The following is a 17,800-nucleotide window of genomic DNA, read 5'->3' as shown; positions in this document are numbered from 1 at the left end:
CATGCTGTCCACTTTCTCTTTTACTTATTTTCCACAAGATAAAACTGTTCACTGCAGCAACATCCACCAGGAAATAAAATATTCTGTGCCACCATTTTACAGAATGTCTGCCAATAGCATACCTTTCTTGTAATTGATCTAACTTATCGACACTACCCATTATTTTGTTGTATTCTGCCACAACTTCAGGACACGAAATCTCTGTACTAGTACCATCCTTGTTTTTCCTTTTCACTGTGGCTGTTTCTCATGGGTCATGAATTGAGGACAGGAAAGTGACTGGACAGTTATCAATCTATTTCACTGCAGAAATGGCTCCTTTTGTTTCAAACTGGAATTCTCCTCGTTCCAATCTTACGTTTTCCTTCATAAATTTGGATAAATCAAAAGTATTTACCAATGTCACGCAAACAGCACTGAAAGGCTCCTCTACAGAGCAACACTCAGCTATACAATGCCTCTGCGCTAAAGCACAGCAAAAACGGCAGGAACTTCCGATTGGAAGTAGTACCCTACACTGTTCACTAGGTGGTAGCACCGTACAGAGGTGGAAACTGTGAATCCCACAGGACTAGGAGCAAGTTTGTTGTAGTGGGAAGCATGTTTCCCACAGCTCACGAAAGGGTTAAGCCGGATGGTGGCAGCTGGTTGCACGGAGGCACAGTTCTATGTGCATCTCCTTTCTATACGCTTAATGGCCCAGCGAGCCATCCACCTTCTTCCTAATCAATATGTCTAGGGAAGGAATATAGCCATTCTCCTCTACTTCCATCATGAAGGTGATATTCTCATGTATGCTGTTTAGAGGGTCCATAAACTACTCTGATGCCTGCCTGCCACGCTGCCAAATCACGAAAGTATTGTCGACATAGCAGAAGAAGTGCCTGGGTTTACAGTGAGCAGTTTGTAGGGCCATCTCCTCAAAGTATTCCATATACAGATTAGCAATCCCTGAAGCAAGGGGAGATCCCTTGGCCACTCCAGTCACTTGTTCATAATGTTCTCCATTGCACTTTAAGTAGGTGGCCGTAAGCACATACTCACTGTTTAAGGCTAGATGTGCTGATTAAGGAGTGCCAAGGTGTCCTGTAGAGGTACTTCCATGAACAAGGTGGTGACGTCTAAGCTCATGAGTGAGTCATCTCTCTGTATTTGAATGTCCTTCAGTATTCTCACAAAATCTGCAGTTTTCCATGTGGTGACTGCAGTGCCCCCACCAGTGGTTTTAACAGTGTCACCAGGTATTTGGCCAGTCCACAACTGTGTGAGTTAATAGTGTCCAGAATCGGCCGGAGAGGTACCCCATCTTTGTGAATCTTGGGCAATCCATACAGGCGCGGTGTTGTCGGCACTCTGGGATACAGCCGTTTCTTCACTGCCTCTGGTAGATCTGAGTCCTTCAGTAGCGCCACGGTGTTTCTGGTCATCGTCAAGGTAGGGTCCTTGTTGAATTTCTTTTAAGCTGGGTCTTGCAGCAGAGCAGATTTTCTGCTGGTAGTCGACATGCGCATCAGCACCGTCTCATTTCCCTTGCCTGCTGGGAGGACCATGGTGTCAGCATCACCCCTCAGTGCACGGATAGCCTCTAGTTCCTGCACAGTAATGTTGGTTTTGGGAGTCTTGACTTGTCTATGATCCTGCAGGTCTCCCTTTGGATCTGCTCAGCTTCCTCCTTGGGTAGGCCCCAAATTTCTTCCTCTATGCCGCTGATAATGTCCCGTTTCGGTATGTCTTTGGTACAGGTGCAAAAGTTCAACACTTTCATGAGGACAGAAGTTATGGCTGCATCTAGCACCTTATCTGCCAAATTTACAATAGCTCTAGTGCTATTTGTCACCCGAGTCAACTGAACTACAGAAAGTCTGTCGTATTTGCCAATCTGTTGTGCAGAAGCACACTGTTTCTGCCCCTCACTGTTGGCATGAGATCTGCAGTCAAACCACTCCCAAGTATGTGCCAGTAATGCTTCTGCCATCTTCAGGTGGCATGCGGCCAGTGTGCATACATTCTTGCCATGTGTAGTGAATGCATTCCCTGACAATGGCCATGCTTGCTTGCCGTGAAATATGTTCGGTTTTATTCGTTTTCACAGGATGTTTTGATACCGAAAATCATAGCAAGATGTTCTTGTCTCGGCAACGTTAGAGAAAAGCCAATGAGATGAGAAGTTTGGCTTTCCAGTTGCGTTCTTTCTGCAGCAGATTGAAGCTGCAGAGCATCTCCTCCCCATAGAGGTGTCAAATGTGAATGTACGCTTTCCCGGCATATACAGCTGGTGAAGAGTTCTCGGGCTTCCAGCCAGGTGGCAGAGTCTTCAAACAACGACGTTTTGACGAGTGATATACTCATCTTCTGGCGAAGTGCCAAGACTGTGGATGCCAGTCCCTTTATACCTGCGGCGTGTCGCCACCACCCACCCACGGGAGGCTGGATTCAGGAGACTTCAGGTAGCGTGGAGGGAGGAAGCAGGTGCGCCGTTCGTGTGTCAGACCATTCTGGTCGCGCCTTGCGAGCTGGACAGTTCTTGGTGCGTTCACGGCGTACTGCAGGATTCCAGGCCGCGGTAAGTTGATAACCTTTGCCCCAGTTCACAACATTCTTGTGGACCGGTATTTCTATCGATTCTTTAATGACGCTGTCCCAATAGCTCTGAACACGGCACAGCACCCTGGTATTATCGAAATCAAAGGTGAGGTTATCTTTGATACTATGTTCAGCTATAGCAGGTTTCTCTGTCCGTCCAAGTCTGACTTGTCTGATGTGTTCCCCACACCTTTTCGAGATGCAGCGCTGTTTTTGTCCAAGGTACTTACACCACACTCACAGGCAATGCTATATATACCAGGTGTGTTGAGTGAGTGGGTCTTTAGCTGAGCCCAGCATCTCTTTCGTCTTCTGCGGTGGTCAGACGACACTATTTATGATCAATTTTCTCAGTAGCCTCCCACTTGTGGACAGGGATGAAGGTTATCAACTTAGCATGGCCTGGAATCCAGCATTAGCCCCAATACGCTGTGAACACACCAAGAACTGCCCAGCTTGCGAGACGCGACCAGAATGTTCTGACAGACACGAATGGCGCACCCGCTTCCCCCTCCACCCAGCTCCTCTGGATCCAGCCTCCTGTTGCCAGGTTGTGGGGGGCACGCCACAGATATAAAGGGACTGGCATCCGCAAAGTCTCGGCACTTCGCCAAAAGATGACGAGTATGTCACTCATTGAGTCATTCAAGTTTGAAGACACCATCACCTGGCTGGAAGCCTGAGAACTTTTCACCAGCTTTATATGCCGGGAAAGCATGCATTCACACAAAGATCTTTTATTGTATAATTACATGAGAACAGAACAATCACTGGAAGCATTTACTTCCAGTAAACATCGTGGAGTATGTTTACAAACTGATTTGAAGTTAAGCAACCACACAAAATTAATTGCGAGTAAGGCAGACGTCAGACAAGTTCACTGGAAAAAACCTCCAGAAATTTAGTCCAAAAAAGGAATTAGCACTTTTTTGAGCAATGTCTGAATACTGTTCATCCTTACCAGACAGGATTGATAAGAGGAAATATATGATTCAAAGAAGAGCAGCATGTTTTGTTACAGGTGAGCACGAGCTTCACAGAGATGGTCAGCCAACTAGTGGCAGAGACTACAAAGGTGTTCTGCATCATGGTGCGGTGAAGTACCCTCCACGCACACAGTATCCATGAAGTAATATAAGTTTCCCCTTTTCGATCTGGCGGCATTGGAACAGAGATACTTTCTAAATTCTTAGATAAATGATCACTTGCTTTAATGGTTAACCAACCTCAGTGTAGTGACATTAAAAGTTGGACTGAACACCTGCAGAACAGTGTCATATTCTTAAACACTTCAGTAAATCAATTATGGGCCACTTGAACAATCTAGGTAACCACATCCACCCCACATGAACAACTCCAACTTATCTGACACCACTGTGACACTGTCACACGATGTGGAAAATTTATCACTGCTAGTACTACACTAGCTGTGTGTAGAATTCACAGCAGTTTGTAGACATGACTGTCAATGCTAATGTTACAGACTGAACCACCAACACAGGCCCATTGGTTCCCTTTGCAATAGCAAGTAAGAGCATGGAATGCCGACACACCTGAAATAGACAAGGAACTCTACACATGATTGATCACTGTATCCTGCAGATGGCAGGAGACGACTTATTGACCTCAGAAAAGAGGCTGGATGCAGATTTGTTCCAGCACACATCTTTGCTCAGGCTATCATAATGGGTGCCATCAATGATTTTTTAAATATGCAATCCCTGCAACAACACTGAAGTTGGGGTCAAGTACAGCTTTATTGATTGTAGCAGATATACAATGTTTGTTCCTTGGGACACACATCAAAAATAAACAGCAACTTGAGAAATCTTTGTGATATGCTGGTGGCTTGTCTCCCAGTAGTGTCCTACCCTCTCATGTTTCATAAAGAGAAGCCACTTCTCTCCAATTCAATGTTGATACTGTGTTACATTTGAGTGTGTTTCAGATTGAACCAGTAAAATTATTTCATTAATAATCATTGAATAAAATTTCACAAACCGATCATTGTTACCCTAATAGTAATTTACATTAATGTGATTAATTACTGCTAGTTAATTTCATGTCACACTTCCTCTCAATATCTTGTATCTGAATATGTAAGTGGTCTTACACCACAGGTGCTTCAAGTCTGCAAAAGTTGAGGTTAATGCCATGTTGCACATATTGATATCACGCCACTCCACATTTTTGTCAAAGGCATCATTCACTGATATTACACCATAAAATCAACACGATACATAAATCACTGACAAGATATGTTTATTTTGATTGATGCTATTAGAAATTATTCAGTGCAAACTACAGTGTTACTGACACTGTCTTACAGGGTATCTAAATGAAATTTAAACACTTACATATATGAATTATTATGTGATCTATCATATAAAGACACTCATTTAATGTTGGTACCAAAAACCCTGAAAAGTAGTTTCAGACCAATTTACTTCAAATATTTACACAATACTCTATTGAGCATTGCGATGGGTATAGGCTACTTTTTTTAAGGCGGAAGGATGAGGCAGGGGGGGGGGGGGAGGGGGGGGAGGGGGGGAGGGGGGGAGGGAGGGAGAGAGGGAGAGAGGGAGAGGGGGAGAGAGAGAGAGAGAGAGAGAGAGAGAGAGAGAGAGAGAGAGAGAGAAGGCAGGCAGAGAGGAAGTGGGGAAGGAGGATATAGTGACAGGGGAGAGGAAGGATACAGCAGAGAGAATGGGGCCAACAAGATTAGGATATATACCTGACTCCCATACGAATTTAACAATGGCAAACCATAGCTGGGTTCGCTAGTAGCTTTTAGAAGATCAGCAGATCAATGACCACAGAGAGAACCTGTTAAGTGCACCCTGTTGAATAAAAGTTTTATCTTTGTTTTGTTTTATGCCATTTAAGTACAAATATGTGGTCATGAGGAGCATTATATTAACATTTTTAGTATTTAAATGTTACTACAGGGCTGCTCACACTGTGTTTTAGCTTTCATTAAGACAATACCAATCTACCTATAGACTGAACAAGTTCTACACAGCACATGATCAAGCTTATCATATTGATTAAATCATTTTTTCATCTGTTTGATGAAGCTGTGCTGAATAGTTATCAGTACTGTTTCACATTTGAAAGCAGAATAAATACTTGCATTTAATTTACCTCAAACTTTTCTTAAACTAGGAATGAAGAGTATCCTGGAGAGACAGGAGGGAGGCAGAACAATAATTCAAACTAAGATAGCAGCACTATTCTTTGGGAGTACTCCAGCCTGTCACTTGTTTTGTTAAAGAACAAGGAAAGTAAAACCATTCTCTCTAGTACAGGAAATTTCATTAATACTGCATGGCAAAACTGTACGTTAGAAGGTCCTGAAAACAATGCTGTTTGGTGGGAAAAGAAACTTACGTGTGTCTAGAGCAATTTTCACTATTTTCATAAAGGCAAGTGTTAAGGTAAGGTTCTTTGTTGACAAAGTTTTCTGTACATTAGAAAGTTAAACTCTATAATTTTAGTATTATATTGCACTGATCCATGGTATTTTAGGAAGTTAAGTGAAATGTTAAAAATAAGATCAACCCCAACTGTTAAATTTCAAGGAGGGGTGCGTAAGGCCATTTTCTATGATAATCTAGTCTGACACCTCTTAATATAAAAATAAAATGAGGGTACCAATCAAGTTCAAAACATACCAGTGCAAACTGACTAATTTATAAGTTTGGTAATATTAAGTCCGGTTTCTCGCTCAAAAAAGAAATTGTCCTAAAGACATAGTTTTCACTTATTTAAAAACCTTTCCACTATTCAACACCACTACCATTCAGTGAGTTGTTACCTTTACTTCAAGAGAATGTTATGAATTACTCTTTGAATTTCATTTCTGTGAATCTACATCCAATCGCTGACTGGGTGTATCACTGGGAACAAACGACTGTCAATGGCACAAACATATCTTGTTCCAGGTTTGGGCCCAAGACAAGTTATAAGTCTGAACAAATGGCTTTTACAGACGCTTCTAAACAAGTAAAGGCTACTGCACCCAGGGATTTGTGGCAAGAGCGACTGAATTACAAAGTAAGTGACATAAGTTCCAATCTGTGTCGAGTTTGGTCCTTCCACTATATTAACCGAGGATAAAGAAAATATTCTAGTCCAATGACTTGTCTACTGCAAAAGTGCACTATCTAGGAAACACTATTAACTTAAGGAATGTAAGTAGACTGACAACAGAAAGAGAGACAAAAGATAAAATTCAAAGTTCAAAAGGTGTCAAAAGGGTTAAAAAATTGTGAAGTCTTAAATGTTGCATATTAACTTATGTTCTTACAATTGTAACATGCAGAAAACTAGGTAATTAAGACTCACAGCATCTAAGTTTCGGACATGAAATGTTAATTACTTACACAATATCAAAATAAATTTCAAAACAACTGCTACATGCCTAAGCACAAAAACAGATTGGGCATTCTTTTGGTTCTTTAACAATGGTCACAAAAGGGCACGCGTGTGTGCCCATTGCTGCCTTTCAGTTTAAAAATCTGCAAACCAAGATTTGCTCTATAACATGTTTTGTCAATTAAAAGTTTGTCATTAGTTGCTATATGCTTTTCTGTTTTTGTCTTGCAGTTGTACATGCACATTTGGCATTGATTACCAAGTATTACATACTCAAAAAGCACAGACGGAAATATTATTAGTAAGAAAACCAGTGAAATTTAATGTGAATGTGTGAAATAATACCCTGTACAGAAAATAAAAGTTGAATGTCATCTTTCTTTCATATGTGGAATGTTGCAACACTAATGTTTACTTTTTTTTAAACTGTCATGCTGCATACAAAGATATTTATGGATTTATTGTATTTAGTTTATTTGATTTTGAAGGAAGTGGAATAATAAAAACAACTAACTCCATTATTTTGTTCAATGCTATCCATTTCCCAAAACAACTTACTGGCAGCAGCAAGACTTCATCATAACTGTTTTTAGAAATCTGCTTTGAGATTAAAACTAATATAATCCGATAATTTTGACAACCATCCCTCGACACAATACAGTAGATAATTAAAATGCATCCCATCCTTCAATCAACAATTTTCTCCCATTTTACTGAACTACCGTAAACACTATAAATTTGCATTCTCCAAAATACAATCTTTACTTTCTAAGCACTAGTGCTATCAAACTCAACAATGTATTAATGTCCTTGCATACTAAACATTTCATACATTTACACACCCATATAATACACATGCACTTTTATTTTCAATGGTTACAGACTATATGGAGAAATAACATTTAACATACATTGTAAGCATGTACTTAAATTAATGACAGTCTAATAATACTTACTATAAGGTGTCTGGAGGTCCAATGATGAGGACTTCCCATCTGTATATGTCATTGTCGTCAATCAGGCCAGCGGAAAACCCTTCAACAGGGTTCTTATTAAGTTCTACGGGAAAAAAAAGGAAATATAGTATAAACTGTCGTTCGAGGTGGCAGTCCCTAACTAAACTAATAAAAATTTCAGTTAGCTAACAAGTTTTTATAACAGGTCCTTATTAAAATGGCTAATAAAACTATTTTGGTGCTACGTAAAACTTTTTACTATCAAAGAAAGCCCAAAATAGTACCACTATTTGAGGTTAGGTACGTCAAACATTAGTCGATCGATTTAACATTTCCTGCTAACATAATTTAATTCGGCTCACATACGCTTAATATAGGTTTTATGCACGGCCCGAGACTAAAATAAGTTCCTAAATGTATGTCGTTGTCGTGTTCTAACAATAATACCGACTTGCAAATAAGTCTACCTCTAGGTTAACAACAAAACGAATTTCAAATCCAATACTTTTGATACACCACACTTCGTCATTAACACATTTAGATATCTTAGAGTTATAGAAAATCTAATGATGTGTCAGCTGTTAGAGTGTCAAAATATAGATTTGGTTCGTCTGGCAACATCTCCGATCTACAACACAAATAAGTAGAGGTTTTGCTATGACAATAATAAAGATTTCCTGACTATAAGGAATACAGAAATTTATCTTCCTTTACCTGCTAGTTGTTTCCGTAATAAAAGAGCTGACTGTGGCTCTGACATGAATGAGAGAATACTTTTAATTTAAAGAGGCAAACAATCACTCCTTGGAAAATGGCTCAGGTTTAGTAATCTCAAGGCCGCATGCGCTACCACAGAGTTTTACTTCCGGCAGTTGCTGCTACATGTATGAGAATTTTGTTTCTACAAAACTTCCGACAAACTGAGCTCTCTACCGGGAACTTCGGGCACTTCTAGTATTCCGTGGCCTTCTATACGAATTGCCATACGAATAATGTCACTTCATAGACTATAATTCCATTCCCTTCTATTTTGTTTCTATGTCAAGCAAGTCTACAGAAATTTCCAACGTTCAGCTTACAAAACATTTGGGTAATTGTCCATCTACAGAATTCTAGTCCGTATCATCGTTTATGAGAACATCCGTTGCATTCACCCCAACAATTTTCCACATCACATAATTTTTTCCTTATAACAAAACCAGAAAAAACAGCAAAATCCGTTGGACTGACATCGGCAGAACTACTACACAGTATTAGATAAATAATTTTTTTCAGTGATTCATCTGACCTTGTGAAGGTAAACTCATCTAATAAAGCCATCGTAAATTAAAGTGTGTTTGTAGTTTCATTTATACTTTCGCACCAGATTAATGGAATAAATGATTATATATTACCTCCAATTACAGTTAAGTCGCTTTTCCTTTACGACTTCCTCCTTCCATCATGTTGCAATGTGACAAATGTTTTTCGTGTTTAGTTTCCGAAAGTAAAGCAGTATGATATTCAAACCGAATATGGTTTAAATACGAGGGTCCCTGACTGAATTAATACAAAGAAAAATTAGCAAGAAAAAAGCTTCGCAAACTATCAAATGAATGCCGAACATGATTCTGAAATGTTATTCCTAGTATATAAGTAGCTGATACTTGAATAGTGACATATGCAATGTGTCATTAGCACACGAAATTTTTCCAGCCAGTTAGTGTCAACGTCGGAAACCTCGGGAAGCTACACAGTCCGATGTGCTATAGTTAAACTTCTTCTTACGAAAAGTAAAAGCAAGACGTAAATAATACTGGTCTAAATTCGTTACTGAGATTATTCCCAAAACTTTCGACATAGTAATGTAGTGACACGATTATAGAGCAACAGCCAAAAAAAATTTAACCACCCTCCTTGTGAACTAAAATATGCTCATGCAAATAACGAAAGATTTAAAAACTGACTGAAATCATTTCTGCTTGACAATTCCTTCCACTCCATAGACGAATTTCTGAATAGATGGCATTAGGTTATATTAATGAAATTTTGTTGTAGATTAAAATTAAAAAACGACAATGGTGCATAAAAATAAACTGAACTAATTTACTTTAAGCGATAGTGTTTGGATTCAAGAAAGTCTGTCCCAGTCAAAACGTAATTTGTCCACTCCACTCCACTTATTAGAAGCCTGAAATGAGAGGTATGTATTCGCTATGATCTGTCCAAAGCATCTGACTGTGTGGATTTTGATATTTTTTAAAAGTTTGGATTGTTGGAATTAGTAAATACACAAACAAGTAGCTACTTTCGACCAGAGTCAAAAGTAAATACAAAAGAAAGATATAGTTGGAGAAAATTACAACAGACTCTAAGTCTTACCATTGTTCTTTATTCGTGTGAATGACCTTTCACATTAATACTTCAATCAGAATTAGAATCATTTTCGACAGATTTCATATTTGTCACGAATAATTCTGCAAAAGGGACAGAAATAAAATAAAGTGTCATTAATGTTTTTTGAAGAGTAGTCAAAACATTTTCTACCAATCTCATAGCTTTGATGAAAAACCCCACAGCACATTTGTTTATACACAGTCAGTGGAATAACAACAATGACAAATGTAGCACATTAACAGGACTCAGTGATATCAATTGAAATGTTACAAATTTATGGGTATGTTCCAACAGATGTCCACAAGAACAAGACTAGAAGATATCTCTGTATTAATTATCATTAAAGCTACCTCTTGTCCGAAAGGAGTGCAATAAGGGGCCACCAAATTTTTTTTATTTTCACACAACAACAAGGTTTTTGACAGGTGAGACTGTTAAAATCCTAATTGTAAACTGCCCAAGCAATCGCAACAAAGTGCCAGAGTTTGAAGCGTTCATGAAAAGCAGTGAATTTCACATAATACCTGGGTACAGAAATCTGGTTGAAACTTGAAATTCGCAGCAGTGAGATTTTTAGGGAAAACTAAGGTGTATATCAAAAGGGTGGACAAATCAGAAATTGAGGTGGTGTATTTGTTGCAGAATTCAAGAAACTCAATTACACTGAGATAGAAACTGAACCTCTATGGGAGATTGTTTGGACAAGATTCAGTATCAGGGGTGGGAATAAAACGGTAATTGGATCCTTCTGTTGCCAACCAGACTCATCTCCTGATATAACCAAAAACTTTAGAGAAAACCTCAATTCACTTATGCATAAGTTCCCAAATCAACAATTAATTGAAAAAATTACAGTTTTGTTAGAGGTGGACATGATAAGACATCCCGTGAAGCTTTACTAAATGCATTCTCTGAAAACTACCTAGAACAGATAGTTAGAAATCCCACTCATGACTGGAATATACTGGATCTAATAGCAACAACTAGACCTGGGTCCAGTTTCAATATTCACTTTGAAACTAATATCACTGATCATGATGTAATTGTGGTAACAATGATTACCAAAATATGAAGGACAACTGAAAGAAGCAGAAAGATATATACAATAAACTAGGTGAATAATTAGTAGCGTCATATCTCAATGAGGAACTTGAAACTTTCACCATGAAACGGAACTCTGGCTCAAGTTTAAAAGAACAGCTGACCATGCACTGGATAGATTTGTACTAACTAGAACAGTTCATAATTAGAGGGAACCTCCATGGTAAACAAGTACCCAGCAGAACAGTTCTCCATGGTATAGTCACTATAAATAAACTTCTACAGAAACTGTGATTACTGCATAATAGGTATAAAACAAAGCGTAGGGCTATAGATAGAGAGAGGCTGAATGAAACGCATTTGGCTGTCAAGAGAGTAATGCGAGATGCCTTCTATGACTACCATTGCAGAGTATTGTCAAGTGATCTTCACAGAACCCAAAGAAATTGTGGTCATATGTAAAGTCCGTTAGTGACTCCAAAGTTAGTGAGTGAGACAGGAACTGACAGGGTTGCAAAGCAAAAGCTGAAATGCTTAACTCCATTCTGAAACATTCCTTTACAAAGGAAAACCCAGGAGAACTTCCACAGTTTAATTAGTGTAACACTAAAAGATAAACTAAATAAGCATTAGTGGCAGTGGTGTCTAGAAACAGCTCAAATCGCTAAAATTGAACAAAGCTCCAGGCTCTGACAGAATCCCTGTCAGATTCTATTTTGAATTTGAGGGTGAGTTATCCCCTCTTCTAACTTCTTCTTCTACTACTACTACTACTGGTAGAGGTAGTAGCAGTTTCTTTATCAAGATACTATATATACTGCATGGATTTTGCCAGAATATATATAGTATAAAAATAGAAGAGCCTATAATTTCCTACACCATACAAAGATTTCTAGTACCATACACAACATTACATTCAATGTTGCACATGCGAATCTGATAAATTATAAAACTGTATGACGGAAGTATTGTACATAGAACACTTAAATTGACATTTATAGACAAAATCTGAGTTGTAACACATCTGTTAAAATATTTTTTCACATTAAAGAAAGCACTTTACAAATGCTATTGATATGTAATAAATGCATCTAATTAGTTTATATAACATATCTGTTGTGGTTATTTGTTTTTATTATAATACAGGTTGATCAATAAAAGTTTGAATACTGCTTCCTGAAATGTTGAAATTTTTTTCATTTTATGTTCTGTGTGTTTGTTAACAATCAAGTACTCTGATTTTCTGTCCTATGGCCTTGTTTACCCTTCCTATACAGCTATCATTACACATTCCTGTATTGTTATAATGAAAAACGACATTAGTTTTGGAAACGTCAATTTATATTTTATATTAATTACTCTTTTTTTCTAAGTAAAAGCTGTTATGTTGTATCAATGAATGCCGATGGTAACAACAAGAAAAAACAAGAGTAAAGATGAACTGTATTCCATAAGAATGTCAATTGTGAAAAAGGGCTGCACAACATAAATGTAGAGAATGGCATCTACAACTATACACAATAACAAAACATTGTAAAGTAAAAGTAACAGTCATTAAATAATCAGAAATGTATACGGAACATGATGAGAATAAGGCACATCCATAGAAATTTACAATTGTTGTCCATAGTAAAATTTCACATTCTTGTTAAAATTCAAGAAAAACTCTGCTCGTCTGTCATCTTCTACACTGATGACATAAGATTGCAAACGACCTCTCCATAATATAAATAAAATGATCTAGAGTAACTAGTTTGATTACTTTCAGAAAAGAAAATGAAATACACTGCAGGGGAGCATAACATTCAAAGTTTTTATCATGTATAAGATGTCATCAATTAAGGAAGATAAAGCTTCTCTGACTATTATCGGTTGTCTCTATTTAAGTTCTGTTCTAAATGAATCAGCACAAATACTTAGTCGGTTTTCTAATATTTTAATTAAACCCAGTCATTTATCAGTGACTATTAGTAACTGGCAGAACAGGATAGCAAATTTGTTAGTAGTTCATATTGGTGCTGTGTCTTGATGGTCTCACTGGCTCATTTCAATGTACAAGAAATAAGATATCTTCTCTCAAAATTACCAATTGTTCTCCCCCCTTTAGGCAATACTAGAACCTTCTGCTAAAAGACTCATTTCTGCAGGAAATGCAGTAGTTATTCATGATCTGTGATACTACATCAAGGAGCAGAGTGGAAAATCATTGACAATCTGTACCTTTATAATTTTGGCAAATGCATGCAGAATGTAGGAAAAACACAACCAATCTATTCGAGTGTATATTATTAATGCAATTTTTGATTGTAATAGCTGTTTATGGGGTACAAATCTATCACATCAATCTAACAAATACTACACAGAACAACACCTACCACAGTAGTACAAGATTATATGTCTTCCCTCTGTTGATGATGAAGAGACTGAAATAACTTACGATAAAGGGAAAAAATTATTCAAATCGTTAAAGCCGATGATGATTTAATTGTTCTGAGAGACAGGAATTTAATAATATGATAGGAAATAGAAAGAAAAACAGTCTGAGAATATGGACTGTGAAAAAAACGAAATGGTAAGTCACCCAATAGAATTCCATATGGAGGGCATTTTAATTTTTTATTTGATATTAAATTTTTTATACGGTATGTACTTTGTATAGTCATCAAATTACTAGTTCTGCAAAAATTATATTATGTGCAAGATTAATATGTGTCATATTTATGTACAAAGGTTTAATACATTTCTCTACAAAGTTTAATAAAGTGGTGTGCAAAACTTAAGGATGAAAGTAACATCTACACGATGTGTCATTGCCAAGTAACATAGCTTGATGAATCTTGCACTATACACAGAAAAGATCTCTGCAGTATAGTGCGAAAGGTAACTGAAAGAAATACATAATGAGAGAAACAGAAATGACACTTTTATTTAAAGACAATAATTACACTAACCTCACAGCGATTTATTATAATCCCCTGGACATCACAAAAGGCATGAAATGGGCCTGAATAGGGAGTATGATCACTACAGATGCCAATGCATACTCTTCAATGTGGTCACATTCTAGCCACAAGGTTGGTAAGGAGCTTTTGTGATAGGGTGTTCCAGTCCTCCACCAGCGCAGTTGACAACAGCTGGATAATCATTGGTGCATTTGTACATGCTGCAACACATCTCCCCATCGCTTTCCACATGTACTTGATAGGATTTAAGTCAGGGGAATGGGTAAGCCAATCCATTTGCTAAATATCATCTCATTCAAGTGCTAGTCCACCTGTGCATTTCGATGCAGTTGCACATTGTCATCTATAAAAATGAAGTCATGGCTCAACGCACCCCTGAAAAGACGCACTTGGGGAAAGAGTACAGTGTCACAATAACTTTGACTAATGAGCATACTTTGTTCAACTATTTGGAAGTCAGTGTGCACATGCAGCATTATGCTTTTCCACATCATAACCATCATGGTAATGTTCAACAATCTTCCTGTGTGCCTTATGTGTTCCTGTCTCTCGCCATACGAGGGAACATCCAAAATCACGACTCAGACTGAACCTGTTCTCACCTGGGGAGAATACACAACCCAGCTCCTCATCGGTCCAGTCCCCATGCTCTTGCCAGCATCGAAAATGGCCCCACCAATGTGCAGTTGTCAACGGAACACAATGTACTGGTCTTTTGCTACGAGATCACCCCATGCAGTCGTTGTGCCACTGTGGAGCATGAGACTGAGTGCCTTGCAATCCTATTAAGTATGGTTGCAATAGCACTTACTGTTTGATATGGATCCCTTATCTTCTGTCACACAACATAGCGGTCATCTGCATTTATTGCTGACCATGGTCGACCAATTTCACTCCTTTGGGTAGGAGTTCCTGTGATTCAGAAAATTCTTTGTGCACATGAGACAATGCTCTGAGCAATACCAAACTCTTGGCCTACACTCACCACACTTAGTCTTTCTTCTAGTTTCCCAATGAAATTGACCTCATGTGAAATCATCCAAACATTGTCTCTGGGTCATATTGTAACGACAAATACATTCACAGTGCACTGTAGCTGTTGGCTGGCACAAACTATTTTTTCTGTTCCTCCAACTGCTTCCACATTGCAGAGCCAGCCCCATTTGGTTCTATAGAAACGCTGACCTCACGCCATATGACGTCCAGCTTTCTGTGCACGGCTGGGAGACCTCTGGTCACATGTTTCCGCACTTTAATTCATTTCCATCGAGTTGTTAATGTGCTATTGTTTATCTATCTCAGTCTAAAGTTTTTCAGAGCAGTATACACAATACACAGGGTATAACGAAGTGCATACACTGGGAAGCTGTTCATCAGGTTGAATTTTGATTCATGGAATTTTAAGTGCTGGGGGGCAGGATGATCGCTGATGGCTGAGGCTTTCACGATAAGTCACGCAGTCATACACAGGCAAGCACCCAGTGACAGATAATTGGCAGTTTCCCCTGGCGGCAGGAGTTGTGGGAAGCAGTTGGCCATCAGTAAGTATGGTCCGCAGTGTAAGTGGATTTCAAAATGGCGACTTGTAACTTATAGAATGTAGCTACTTTGAAATACTTCGAAATTAGTAATAATTTACAGTTTCATCATAGCACAAAATCAATCACATAAGGATATTCAAAGCGCTTAAGTGCAAGTATTGAAACATTAACTTATCAATGTCATGAAAACTAAAGAAGTCAGGTACTCACAGTAACTGTTGCAAAATACATTAAAAGTTAATAATCATCGCAAACGTCATGCTATCTTGACAAACAGGGTATGGGATGATAACTTAGAACACTAGCAATCACCCCTGACAGTCACAATTATTTTATGTATTGAGTTATTGCGTTTTTAATATCTTTTTTCATTATGTAAATGTTTCAGATCATTGTAGTCTCCACCGTTAGACATCAAATGAACACAGCACAATATCCTCCATACCTCTCCTTACTTAACCATACAACGTATGGCTTGAATATCAATTGATTTTTGGTGTATTTAATTAAAAATTAATTCAGTGTACATTAAAGACAATTGTAATTTGAAAGTGAAAATATTTTAACAAATTTTTCTTTGTCATTTGTTATAAGTGTGCATGTGCAAAGCTTATATTTTAATTTGTTATGCTTCAACTTTTTGATATAGAATGGACTGAGGGGGATCAAGAGAGCAAGACTTTTAATTTAATATACAGGGTGCTCCATTGATAGTGACCAGGATAAATATTTCACGAAATAAGCATCAAACGAAAAAACTACAAAGAACGAAACTCGTCTAGCTTGAAGGGGGAAACCAGATGGGGCTATGATAGGCCCTCTAGATGGCGCTGCCATAGGTCAAACGGATATCAACTGCGTTTTTTTAAGTAGGAACCCCCATTTTTATTACACATTCGTGTAGTATGTACAGAAATATGAATGTTTTAGTTGGACCACTTTTTTCGCTTTGTGACAGATGGCGCTGTAATAGTCACAAACGTATAAGTACGTGGTACCACGTAACATTCCGCCAGTGCGGACGGTATTTGCTTCGTCATACATTACCCGTGTTAAAATGGACCATTTGCCAATTGCGGAAAAGGTCGATATCGTGTTGATGTGTGGCTGTTGTGATCAAAATGCCCAACGGGCGTGTGCTATGTATGCTGCTCGGTATCCTAGACGACATCATCCGCGTGTCCGGACCGTTCGCCGGATAGTTACGTTATTTAAGGGAGCAGGAAGTGTTCAGCCACATGTGACACGTCAACCACGACCTGCAACAAATGGCTCTGAGCACTATGGGACTTAACTGCTGTGGTCATCAGTCCCCTAGAACTTAAAACTACTTAAACCTAACTAACCTAAGGACATCACACACATCCATGCCCGAGGCAGGATTCGAAGGAGCTACCGTAGCAGTCACACGGTTCCAGACTGTAGCACCTAGAACCGCTCGGCCACTCCGGCCAGCCCTGCAAAAAATGATGATGCCCAAGGGTGTTTTAGCTGCTGTCGCGGCTAATCCGCACATCAGTAGCAGACAAATTGCGCGAGAACCAGGAATCTCAAAAACGTCGGTGTTGAGAATGCTACATCAACATCGATTGCACCCGTACCATATTTCTATGCACCAGGAATTGCTTGGCGACGACTTTGAACGTCGTGTACAGTTCTGTCACTGGGCACAAGAGAAATTACAGGACGATGACAGATTTTTTGCACGCATTCTATTTAGTGATGAAGCGTCATTCACCAACAGCGGTAACGTAAACTGGCATAATATGCACTACTGGGCATCGGAAAATCCACGATGGCTGTGACAAGTGGAACACCAGCGACCCTGGCGGGTTAATGTATGGTGCGGCATTATAGGAGGAAGGATAATTGGCCTCCATTTTATCGATGGCAATCTAAATGGTGCAATGTATGCTGATTTCCTACATAATGTTCTACCGATGTTACTACAAGATGTTTC

At 38.7% G+C, this 17,800-nt stretch overlaps 1 protein-coding gene across 1 annotated transcript in view; it reads right to left on the bottom strand.

Annotated features, from left to right (window-relative positions):
- LOC124711237 (ubiquitin-conjugating enzyme E2 G1-like) overlaps positions 1 to 8,810 on the bottom strand; it is a 61,137-nt gene extending 52,327 nt beyond the window's left edge. Inside the window, exons 1-2 of the mRNA XM_047241198.1 lie at positions 8,634 to 8,810; positions 7,920 to 8,022 (exon numbers count right to left, since the gene is read on the bottom strand). Coding sequence (XP_047097154.1) covers positions 7,920 to 8,022; positions 8,634 to 8,679 — 149 coding nt within the window. The 5' untranslated portion in view covers positions 8,680 to 8,810. The remainder of the gene's footprint in view (positions 1 to 7,919; positions 8,023 to 8,633) is intronic.
- Positions 8,811 to 17,800: the final 8,990 nt, after the last annotated feature.

The sequence above is a fragment of the Schistocerca piceifrons genome, chromosome 8 (assembly GCF_021461385.2).
Source record: "Schistocerca piceifrons isolate TAMUIC-IGC-003096 chromosome 8, iqSchPice1.1, whole genome shotgun sequence".
NCBI lineage: Eukaryota > Metazoa > Arthropoda > Insecta > Orthoptera > Acrididae > Schistocerca > Schistocerca piceifrons.
The sequence above is the reverse complement of the archived record's forward strand: the minus strand, read 5'-3'. Positions and strand labels throughout refer to the sequence as shown.